This window comes from Lycorma delicatula, chromosome 1 (genome assembly GCF_047948215.1).
Source record: "Lycorma delicatula isolate Av1 chromosome 1, ASM4794821v1, whole genome shotgun sequence".
Lineage (NCBI taxonomy): Eukaryota > Metazoa > Arthropoda > Insecta > Hemiptera > Fulgoridae > Lycorma > Lycorma delicatula.
Window position 1 is genome coordinate 134,747,321 of NC_134455.1, and position 12,663 is coordinate 134,759,983.

Genomic DNA, 12,663 nt, shown 5'->3' on the forward strand with positions numbered 1-12,663 from the left:
ACCTCTTTGATTGTGTTTAACTATCTCTTTTAGTTTACCTCTTTTTAGTTTAACTATCCTTTGTTATGAAATATATGTGTAAATAAAAATGATGGAAATAAGTCTGTTTCTGAAAAGGTACCTGAATGTGACGTACTAACTTTATACATATTCCAAATCAATGCCTACTCTGTTTTAAAATATGTATTGGTTACAGACAGAAAACTAGGAAGCTTTTTTTGTACTTACCACTGTTCTACATAAAATAAATTGTAAACTATGCAGATAACTTATATTAAAATATGGAATGTTTAGTTTCAGTCTATCCCAATGATTGTTTAAGAATTACATTTGTATAACATGATACATGTTAGTCAAAATAAAATCAGAGAGCATAATTTTATACAATAAACATAAGGAAAATAAATGTGATAAATTTATGTAACCGTGTTACACAAATCAATTCTAATACTTACATAGATTTATTAAAGCAAATAACCATAACACATTGTGTGGCCACACATTGGAATTTTGGATATTTTGGATTATATTATTACTTTACCTCTAAAATTATGGAAAAATTAAAGCTATATTTTCAGTGTAATGTACAGCAATAGAAACATTTTTAAAAATCTTTTATTAAATATTATATTTTAGAATAATAATGTGTTATAAATACATAATCTAATTATAATTAGCTGTATTTCTAAAAATATAAGAAATACAAATTGATACCCTCATAATTTAAAGCAAGTACTTCACTTGAAGTAATATCTGTATTTTCAATGGTTCCTTTGACCTACTTAAAAATCTAAGTTTTACAATAAAAGAATGTAAACTTTATTCCACATGTCATGACTGATGAAGTGAAGAAAACTGTTTCAAACTACCTTTCATTTTGGTTCTAAAATTACTGTCTATAATGTGTTTTGTTTGAAGAAACAATTGTTGACTTTTACTTTACAAGTAAATGGCTCAGGCTTTCTCTCTGGTTTTAGTTTCTTTTGGCTTCACTTGAATACTACTAGTAGGCTCATTCTTGGGCTTGGGATTTACAGAGTTATATTTTTGGGAAATGAGTTATTTTCTTGGTCTTGGGAAAGATGTCTTCTTTCCCAAGACCTAACGAGTCAAAACAATGCTAAACTCATACTGTTCAAAATGAGTTATACGTAACACAATCACGACTCCGTCAACACCCGGAGCCTTCTCGGGGCTTGTGGCTTTGATTGCAGCGGAAACCTCCGCCTCAGTGACTTGGTCTGATTCTAGTGGGGCGTCCTCCACCTGTGCTAAATAATCTACCAGGAAGGACTCCACCTCGGTTGTGTGGTCGACGTTCGTGGCGGGAGGAGGTTTGGAGTAAATTGGTTCTCCAGGGTGTCGGCAAAAACCTCCGCCCTGTCCGCCTCCGAATATGCCAGAAGGCCTCGTTGCCCCACAACCGCGTGCCGGGGCTTCTTTCTTTCTCGTAGTTTTTTGTTTAGCCTGAACACCTAGCAGTGGTCGTCTGAGAATGAGGCGAGGTATTCATTCCACGAATACTCTCGATGTTGTGCCAGCAGCTGTTCACTCTGTCCGTATGAATATAAAAAGCCCTTTCATCATCGGGGGACAGAGTGATTCGGTATCTTCTCCTCAGTCGGCGCTTTTCTGCTATAGCATCAAAGACGTGAGGTGGGAGATTATTACGGATAGGCCTCGTGGTCTTTTCCGTAGAGCTGTTTGACAGAGCCTCGGTCATTGACGATGTGACGCGTTCGACCGTGTCGTACTGTTTATAATAGAGTACATACATTTTATAAGGTTACTAGAAACTGTAACAAAAAGGTATATTACATCGCTATGGCCACATATGAATAATCATTCACAAACCCTACTGATCCTAGCTATGAACGGGTTCAGGTACGAGGGTATTGTAGATATGGTCAGATGCGAGTATTGCGGAATACGCTTGTGCAGGTGGGAAGAAACAGATCATCCATATCTGGAACATTTACGGTATATGCCATCATGTCCGTTTTTCTGTTAACTTTATAAAAATTATTAAATGGTCCTTTTCAGGATCACCCTAACGCTGAATCGTTCACACATTAAATCGTTAACCGATCTACACGTGTGTAGATAGGTTAATGATTTATCATTATTTTCGATAGGACCGGTGCCAAGGCCGGGATATAATAGTAGTGAGGCGGGTAAAAAAAATAAAGAAATAAAGATCCTTTTCTTCTTCCTATTCCTATCCAAACACAATGAGTACAATAAATAAATATCCTATTCACACACACGAAATACGGTCAGTACAAAAATGAACGTCAAGGCGTCAATAGCTAAAGAGCTCCATCGTCGGGCGCGTCGATACTACCCAACAAGACGCGTTGAATTGAAAGAAATTTCAGACCTGTATCAAGCTGACCTTGTCGAGTTGTTACCGTATGCTAAATCCAACAAAGGTTATCGTTACTATTGACGATGATAAATTGTTTTTCTAAACTGGCGATCGGTGTAGCGGTGAAAAACGAAACCGGTGCGGAAATCGCCAAGGTCCTTAAACCTGTATTGGATAAACATCCGTTGCGACATTTTCAACCCAATTCGGGCAGGGAGTTTTACAATCCGCAGGTGAAAAAGTTATTGGCTTCATACAATATAAATCACTATTCTACACATCGGATAAAAAAGCTTCGATCGTCGAACGCTTTAACCGAACTCTGAAAACAATGATGTGGAGAAAATTTACCGAACAGGGTACGTACAAGTGGTTGGATTTACTTCCGAAATTGATCGTTGAGTATAAGGGTACCCGCCATCGCAATATCGGTATGAAACCTGAAGATGTAAATAAGAGAAACGAATCCGTCGTTTTATGACGACTCAACACGGTACTGTATCGAAAGCCTATATTAGCGAAATTTAAAGTCGACGATCAAGTATGAATAAGCAAATTTAAAAAAAACCTTCGCCAAAGGATACTTGCCGAATTAGACAAATGAAATATTTACCGTTCATAAAGTAATCAGTCACTATTGACGTCCTGTCAATACGGCTTCACTCAGCTGGTTCCACTGACGTGCCACCAATCCTGACGGACAACTACTGTTTGATGGGCAAGTTCTGATTGGGTAGGTGGTTTGATCGAGTGGTGCGGCGTACATCCGACGAGCTTTGCTTCAGATATTGGAATCCAGGCCACAGGGCCAAGTTCTGTTTTACTAGCCACTGTTTTACATGTGGTAAAGCTGAACATTTACGAAAGGACTGCCAGCAGGATCCAAGGTGCTTATCCTGCAAGTCGTATGGTCATACCCCTATGGGGCGGGGATGTAAGAGGGCTCCATCGACAACTGGAACTGCTTCTTCGTAGGAACATCATGGTATAAAACCGGTAACTACGATCTAGTATTGAAATCCGTATAAAATTAACTGCCTTTACGAGGATTTGAACCTAGACCTCTTCACTTTGAAATCAGCTGGTTTGCGATGATGAGTTCACCACTACCAAGCAACCCGATGGGTAAATATCCATCATCCCGACCCATTACGGAAAGACATCCTCCATGTTTCTGTTTCGGTCGCCAAGCCACCTCCTCCGTACCTGGTCCGTCTGGGCTTTACCGGCAGTCATCTTCAGTACCTCGGCAAAAGTTATCTCTCACCCTTGTTATTGTCTCAGTCAGGATGCCACCGATGCGAATAACATATGTGATATTCCCATCGGTGTACTACTAGGAAATGAAGGTTTTAAAACAAAACACATCTATGTTGAATCTTTAACAAAACCGAGTGACATGAAGAAACTGAAATTAAAACGCAACTACTTACTCGATAGGTTAGAAGTTGAGTTCAACACGCAATCATAACATAACACAAAACAAAAAATAAAAAAATAAAAAATATACAAAACAATACAAAAACATCAAACCTTATAACAAAAAAAAAAAAATAAATAAAACTCAGGAAAGACCAGGCGGAATCCAAAATTCCCTCCGCAATTCGTTTTCTTGTCCCCGATGAAATTTTCAATGATTATTAATTCGGCCCAGTTTTTCTAATTCTCACTGAGATCTAATGTCGAGCTGATAAATAGTCTTCGTGCGCATAAGTTCATATTTTGCGCATTCGTAAATTACATAGGTCAATTTAATCAAACATCTTACAAGGGAAAAGCGCTGAACATTTTTTAAAAATTTACTAGAGTAAATGATTTTTCCAAGAACTCTTTTAACCGTAGAATTTCTATTTGCATAAGCTTTTAGTTCATCATGTTACCGATTCCTCTTTCATACCCTTCCTATTCTAAGTAATATTTTAAAATTTTGTAATTTTTATATTCAATTATTTCTAAAAATTGATTTCGTTAAAAAATTGTTTGTAAAATAAACCAGTAGAAATCGACAAATGAAACTGTATATGTTTTGTGATAAAAATGTGCGTATAAATCGTTTATAAACTTAAGAACTCGTTCACAAAAGAACAAAATTATTACTTCATTCTTATACAAATATAAAACAGAATACAGAAAAGCAGGCCCCATTTCTTTTATTGTATCCAGTTTTCTAGCTCTGTAACATTGTATTTGACGCATAATTTTATAAGATAAAATTAATTTAATAAAACCTTTGTGTATAGAATAATACATAACAAACAATTTTTGATTGTTTATTAAATCACCAATTTTTCTTTAAAATTAACATACATAACAGTTTCAGTTCAGCATTTACATTACCAGATTACATCTACCCATTTATAACAGAAAAATGATTTCGTTAATATAAAAATAAATAGTGAAAACCAAACGGTTTTCACTATCTTACGGTTGTAATAATATTGTAAACCTGTTCGGGAGGAACAGCTTTAAGAAGTTTGCAGTTTAAAGGGCAGAAAAGCTTCCAGAAAGAAAAAAGAGAGAGAAGATAAGGAAAGAAAAATCTAGGTGCGACAAAGGAAAAACGAATTTTTAGCGACGTTTAGGGCAAGGCAGTTAGCCTCCTTGCCTAGGACATCCTGGCTCACCAACACGCAAGAGCTGCAGGGTCGGGATCCCTCTGATGATGGCTTGGAGGACCCTGAAGGTTTGAGAGGGCGCTGATAGGTGAAGGGCATGCGAACTGTATGCCTGGACCCTGTTACGTTAGGGTCAGGATGAGTAGCTTCCCTATGGAGGGGTGTCTCGGCTATCCGGAAGAGGAGATCGGGATGTCACAGTGGTGCATGGAAGATCCTAATGGGATCCCCAGGAGGGGGCTAAGCTAGGGTTGGGCAATATGCTCTCACGTCACTACATGAGTAACCATGTGGTAGTGCTGAAAAGTGATGCCGGTTACGCCCGGGGTGGTTAATAAGGATAAAAAGAAAAAAGGTACGACGAAGGAATTCTTTCTGGAAAAGGAATTCTAGAAAATTGTAGAAAATTGATAAAACCTATAAGCTTGAGCAATAAAAAAACATTTGGACGTTCGGGTAATGGTACTGCAGGTCAGGAGATATATATGAGATATATATGACACCACTGAGACAGAAATTTTTGCTGCAATTACTGCAAGAGTAGGTACTGATGAGGACATCAAGATATCGTCAATTAGAAAAGGGTACGCCGAGACCCAAAATGTTACAGTTATCACCTCGTATAGGGCTGCCTGTAAGCTGGTGGAACAATGGTTGAGGATTGGCTGGGTAAATTGTCGGGCATATATTAGGGAATCAGAGGAAAAGTGCTTCAGATGCTGGAATACTGGACATCGTAAACATGATTGCAAGGGCCCAGACAGAATGGATCTCTGCTTCAATTGTGTAGGCAGAGACCACAAGATTGCTGAATACCGGGAGCGCATAGTAGCTGCCTGGATTGTGGGAGCCAAGAACACCGCACCGGAGGCTGGGGGTGCACAAAACATTTAAATGCTTAGGGTGATAATGGTTAACGCAAACAGAAGCACCATGTCTCATGATTTGGTTAGTGAACTGGTCATAGAGCAGAGGGCTGATTTACTGATAATCACGGAGCCGAACAAGTACCTTGTTACTAGATCAGGCTGGATGGTGGATACAAATGGTGACGTGGCAATTATGGATGTAAGTGGCAGGATAGCATGGAGATTGACGTCCAGATCTGGAGGCATGTTGGCAGTGGAGTCGGATTCAACACTAGCGATTGGTGCCTATGTGTCTCCAAACTGTGACATACATGAATTTACTAGAAGACTAGACATAATACAAGGAGTAGTAAATAATGCTAGGAAGAAAGTCATTATTCTAGGTGATTTCAATAGTAAAGCGATTGCAGCAGGGAGCGCATACACCAATCGCAGAGGTGAGATCCTTACGGATATGATGGGGGCAATTAGCTGTCATTGTGTAAATGATGGCACCCCTACATATGAGGCGAGAGGACACTCGCCAGTCTTGGACTTAACAATCATAGACGATAGATGGAGTAGGGAACACTGAGACTGGTGAGTGTTACCACATGATGTGGCGAGTGACCATCATGCCACTATGATTACCATAAAAGGCTCAGACTATGTGACCAGAGAGAAAATGCCCTATAGTAGTTTTACAACGGAACAGATCGAGATCATAATCGATAGAATGGCTGTAGCACAACTGGGTAATAGGAAGAGCCCGGGTCCAGACGGAATTCCAGCGGCTTATTCCAGAATTCCTTATGAAATGCTTGATGTTGCCAGCCATGGATTAGAAAACAAGACATTTCCAGGAATCTAGGGTGGTGTTTATCCCAAAAGGCACAAATGACAATGGAGAACCTTTATACAGACCATTGAGTCTTTTAAATACCATGGCGAAGGTAGTGGAGAAGATGCTCGCTGGCCGAATCTTTAAGGAACTTGAGGAAGGAATAGGCATTAGTGGAAATCAGTTTGGATTCATGAAGGGTCGTTCGACGATGCAGGCGGCGACAAAGGTGATCGACTGGGCTAAGGATACTAGGAGCGGCACATGGAGAACGAGGCGTATTCCCCTATTCATAACTTTAGATGTAAAAAATGCATTCGGTTCTATCAAGTGGGAATCAATAAATAGGGCATTAGTGGAAAAAGGTATCAGTCCTTATTTAAGAAGGCAGATAGGGGAATACCTCTCAAATAGAGAATGCTTGGTGGAGACGCAGAGTGTGTGCCTACGTTTCAATATTTATGGCGGTGTGGCACAGGGGTCTGTACTGGGACCCTTACTCTGGATACTGGCCTTCGATGGGATATTAAAACTAGACTATCAGGATGGGGTACAATTAATTGCCTATGCCGATGACCTGGCGATACTCATCAAGGGTAAAACAACTGTCGATGTACAAGAGAGTGCTAACAACACGTTACGGACGATAGATAATTGGTTGAAAGAGAGGGGACTCCAGCTGGCAATAGAAAAATGTAAATATATTATGTTTACAGGGAAGAGGATTTTAGACCGTCCGGCCATCCTAATTGGAAACCAACAAATAACAGAGGTCGAAAAGATTAAATACCTGGGTGTGACTTATGAGAGGAATTGCTGGTTCACCCAGCATATAATAGACATATGTGCCAAAGGTGAACAGATGACTAAGAATTTGAATATAATAATGTCTTCGCAGAGAGCTCCAAGACCCTCTAAGCGAAGGGCGATAGCGTCCACAGTGACATCCATGATGTTATATGCAGTACCAGTGTGGTGGCACTCAGTCAGGGTTAAAAGAAATTTGAACAGACTGGTTAGTACTCATAGGAGGCTGTTGCTGGGGGTTGTTTCAGCTTACAGGACGGTCTTGCACTATGGTTAGACAGGGAACATGGTGAGTTAAATTATCATATCACGCAGTTTTTTACAGGTCATGGCAATTTCAATGAGTACCTCCATCGTGTTGGAAGAAGGCCAGGTCCAGAATGTATGTACTGTGAGAGAATTGACAATGCAGAACACACATTTTTCTGCTGCGAGAGGTGGGCAATTAAAAGGAGTAACTGTGGCATAATAGGTATGAGCCCAGCAGAGGTCCTAGAGCACATGTTGAGGAGCGAAATAAACTAGAAGAAGGTTACGGAATTTATAGTAGCAGTATTAACAGAGAAGGATATAGATGAAAGCCGCCGACAAAGCTGCGAGAGCCGTAACTGCTGTCAGCCGGCTCATGGCGAATGTCGGCGGTCCGAAGGCCAGCAGACGGTGATTGCTGATGTCCACAGTGCATTCCATCCTGTTATACGGGTCGGAAGTGTGGACCCAGGCATTAAGAACTGCAAAAAACCTGAAGCGGCTCGCGCAGGTGCAACGCACCGCAGCCTTGAGAGTCGCTTCCGCGTATCGGACGTTCTCCGAGCCTGCAGTACTGGTGGTCGCCGGCGTCATACCCGTTGCTATTTTGGCAAGAGAGCGCCAGGTGATTTACAGGAGGTGACGGGCAGGCAAAGACCGGGAGACCATTGCCGACGAGGAACGCACTCGCACGTTCCTCGCATGGCAAGAGACCTGGGACCACGATACCGGAGGACGATGGACCGCAAGCCTTATTCCTCTGGTCAAACCGTGGAACGAGCGACGGCATGGAGAGGTGGAGTACTACATGACCCGATTTTTAACGGGTTACGGGTACTTCCGCTCTTACCTCCATGTCATAGGGAAAGAGCCGTTCCCCGACTGCCTCTATTGCCCCGGTGTACGGGACGACGCTGAGCACACCTTTTTCAAATGTGGTCGGTGGGCGGCAGACCGAGGGACACTCGAGGCGGATCTCGGAGCGTTGAGCTCCCACAATGTGGTTGCGATGTTGCTCCGTGACCTGAGCAGCTGGGAAAGTGTAGCCCGATTCGTCGGCAACATTCTCAGGGCCAAAAAGGATGACTTGGATAGTCCTGAAAATTAGGTAGCACCTAATCAGACTAGTATAGGAGGACTTCACCGGAAGTAATGTGTTAAACGGTTCCGGGTCGAGTCCTGGTAGAAAGGGGGGTGGTTTTAGTCCGTAGTCTGCTGATAGTGACTGGATAATACCGTCAGCAGGAGTCCGACACTCCGTGCGTAAATGCATTTCCACCTCACTCCGCAAAAAAAAAAAAAAAATTATTATTATTATTATTATTATTATTTCTATTATAGACACTTCTCAAACATCTTTTAAATATAAATCAGAAGAGATATTCTGTGCCTGGTGCTAGAAGACAAGAAGCGAAATAATGATGATGATAATTACCTCACTGACACATGTTCTGACTTAACTAACCCGTAAGGATATTCTTACGTTAATTTTTATTGTAATAAATACTTTTTCATAATGTTACATTTTAATTTTTGTAATACAGAAAGGCGTATAAGAATGAACTTTCATAACATTTTCAGTCTTTTATATTGGTACAGCGGTTTTAAAGGAAAATTTGCAATCGCTAAGATCCTGGTACCAAATTAAATTATGTGTATATGGCCTCCTCTTTAAATTATGACGGGGTTTTCTCCTGACGAAAATCCTCATTTAACTGCTGGCATCGAAGATAGTATTTTATAATATATCTATAAAAAAGTACTTATGTTCTCCCATTGTATGTTTAACTCGATGTATACGCTTGCTTATTCATATCTATTTGTTCAGTATTATATATATTTTTTTTTTAATTATTTATTAAGGGGTAAAAAACTGATTCTTAATTCTTTATTTTATATCTTTTTTAAATTCTTATTCATCTAGGGATCACTTTAAAGACCATAGTCATCCAGGGATTCATAAGAATACATTACGTTACTACACATGAAACGAAATTAAAAATATAATCCCCAAAACAAAGAAATCAATCGTTTTATTTTCTGAGGAAAACGAATCATAATAGATGTTTTTTTTGCAGAATAACCGGTAATGTAGGGCGCCTTAAAGCTTAAGTGTATCCGAACATTAACTACGAGTATATCAATGAATCCTATTATAATAATTACTTGGACAATGGTGAATGAACACGGAAATATTTATAAATTTCTGTGCGTATAAAAATTCATCTATTAAATTACGTAAAACTGTTTTTATCACTCTCAGAGAACTTTTTAATCTCATAATATTTATGAAAAAAAAGTCTGTCGTGTTTTTCAAACAAAATTATTTGTTTTTCTATTATTTTACTATATAGAATAGAATAAAGAATAAAATAGAATATTTTACTATATAGAATTTTTATTCGAATAGAATAAAGTAGAAAGAAATCTATAAACTTGATGTAATATTAAATTGTTAAAAAATAATTTATGTAATTTAAATATAGCTTAATATACTAAATTATGCTTTAATTATATTAAAAGTTAAATAAATATTATCTATACGAAAAAATATCATTTTTATTGATTAAATTGTTATTTTGTGACTAGGCATAATGTAACTTTTTATTCTTTATTTTTTTCTATTACCAAATTATAATTAAATAAGTACATTATAACATATATATATTTATACATGTGGAAGGCAAATTTTATACGCAAGAAGAACTTGCGTATTTTACCCTACTTGGAGACAAAGAAATAAAGAATATTTTTAATATCTTAACCTTCAAGGAAGCTAGGATCTCGATGGCTTTAAACCATCCCTGAGATATTATCTCAGGGATGTATCCTGAAAATTTGAAAGAAATCGGTCGGTCGGTTCCCGCATGATGCGATACAGACTTTATATATGTACATATAAATTTTTGAATAACCGTGATCTGTTAGATCGAGAGTCTATCTGGTACATGCAAAGGTTAGCCTTCAACCTACTTACAAATACCCAGTTTGAATTTTGAAAATCGGTCAATTGGTTGTAGAGATATTATAAATGCACTCCATTGCACCTCCCAAATCACCGCCCCAGGGGTACCCGGTTTGTTACCAGTTGATGGTGATGATAGGCCTAGCCTCTCACAAGGTGCTCGCATACCTCACAATTCTAGTCTAACACGCATTCCCACGAGAAGACCATTATTGTTAAACAGAATTTTTTTTAATTTATTAAACATTTTATTTAACGTAAATGTAATTCAATTATTATTCATTCTACTGATTCGAATCATTCAGTTCAAACCCAATCCACAGTTCATAAAGTTTTATATTTATCCGAAATTTTTCGAGATGAAATACGAGGGTAAGTCAAAAAGTAAAAGGAAATTTTTATTTCCCTCTAACAAATATATGACAGCAATGATTGTTCTGCTATAACTCAAAACCTCTACCAGCTGCTGATTGAAAGTATTGCTTCATTGTTAGCTAACTGTGATTGTGTTTAAAGTTTGTTTAAAATGAGTGCTCCTTTGTCTTATTGCACCAAGGAAGAAATGCAAGCAGTGATACGTTTCCTCAGATCAGATGGGGTAAAACCAGCAGAGATGCAGAAATGCAGCAGCAGCATGGAGAGAGTTGTTTGAGTGGAAGAAGCAAGATCTACAAATGGATTTGTCGCTTTAAAACTGGTAGGATTTCTCTCTGCAATGAACAGCGGCAAGGTAAGCCTTCCACTTTCAAGACTTAAGACAATATTGAAGCAGTTAAACAAATGGTTCTCGGTAATCGACGAATTACAGTTGATGACTTTGCTAGCCTTGCCGAGTTCATGGATCCCATGCAGCCGTGAGGTGTAGCGGCACCTCGACTATGGTTGAAAAAAGTAAATGTCACACGGGACTCTGCGATGGAGCTGAGTGGGACTAGGAGGTCTATCCGCCTCTCTCTTGTAAACCAGACCGGAGACCGTAAATTAACCGGAATTCAGGGGTATAAACAGAAGTAGAGTTCACTAAGGGAACTAGGACTAAATTTCGGTGTTGCTAACAACATTTTTGGTGGTATATTGTTAATTTGTCTCGAATTTCGAGACATTTACTAGAAATTGGCTCAGTTAGGCTCGGGGTTCGTTCTTCCGCGAGCTCGGTTAGCCAGTTTAGACGGCAACGATATAGGACATTCAAGATGTCCGGACGAGGCCCACAGCGAAGGCAAAAGCTGAGTTTAAAAATCACCGATATAAATGTCTACCGAGCCATTTACATCGGTGGCATCCCAACGAGGCTTGGCTTATTACTATGAGATTGTAAAAAGTCAGAGGGCGAAAGACGACTCCCGTAAAGCCCGTCAGGCCTAGGAACGGGGGGGGGGTGACCAGAAGCGTCACAAAGTGGGTGTCTTCCCACTATGGAGTTGGGATGATGACATTGCAAATGAGTTGAATATAAGCCATTGTTCAGCATTTTCAATCATCCATGATTCAAACTTTCGAAAAGTTTGTGCTCATTGGGTTCCACATCAATTGACCAATATCCACAAGGAGAATCGTTTGAAAATTTCCCAGAAGCTTTTAAAACGCTACGAAGATGAAGGAGACTCGTTTCTTAAGCGAATAATAACCGTTGATGAGACGTGGATCCATCACTTTGAACTCCAGAGTAAGCGACAAAGTTTAGTGTGGAAACATCCTTCGTCTCCCACAGCAAAAAAGTTCAAAAGTCAGATGTCTGCAGGAAAGGTGATGATGAAGATATTCTGGGATATGGAAGGTTCACTTTTAGTTTATTTCACACCTAAAGGTCAATCAGTAAACAGTGACAATTACTGTGAGCTACTGCGTTTACTGAAACAAAAAATCAAATCCAAAATATATGGTAAACTTTCTAAAAGCGTGATTCACCTTCAGGATAACGCTCGACCTCATACGACCAAAAAAAAAAAAAAACAGTCCTTTGGCTTCAA

At 39.2% G+C, this 12,663-nt stretch overlaps 1 protein-coding gene across 1 annotated transcript; it reads left to right on the forward strand.

Moving 5' to 3' along the window:
• The first annotated feature begins 5,916 nt into the window (after positions 1-5,916).
• LOC142317648 (uncharacterized) lies at positions 5,917-6,426 on the forward strand. The gene has a single exon (XM_075354204.1). The coding sequence runs from the start codon at positions 5,917-5,919 to the stop codon at positions 6,424-6,426; it is 510 nt and encodes a 169-aa protein (XP_075210319.1).
• Positions 6,427-12,663: the final 6,237 nt, after the last annotated feature.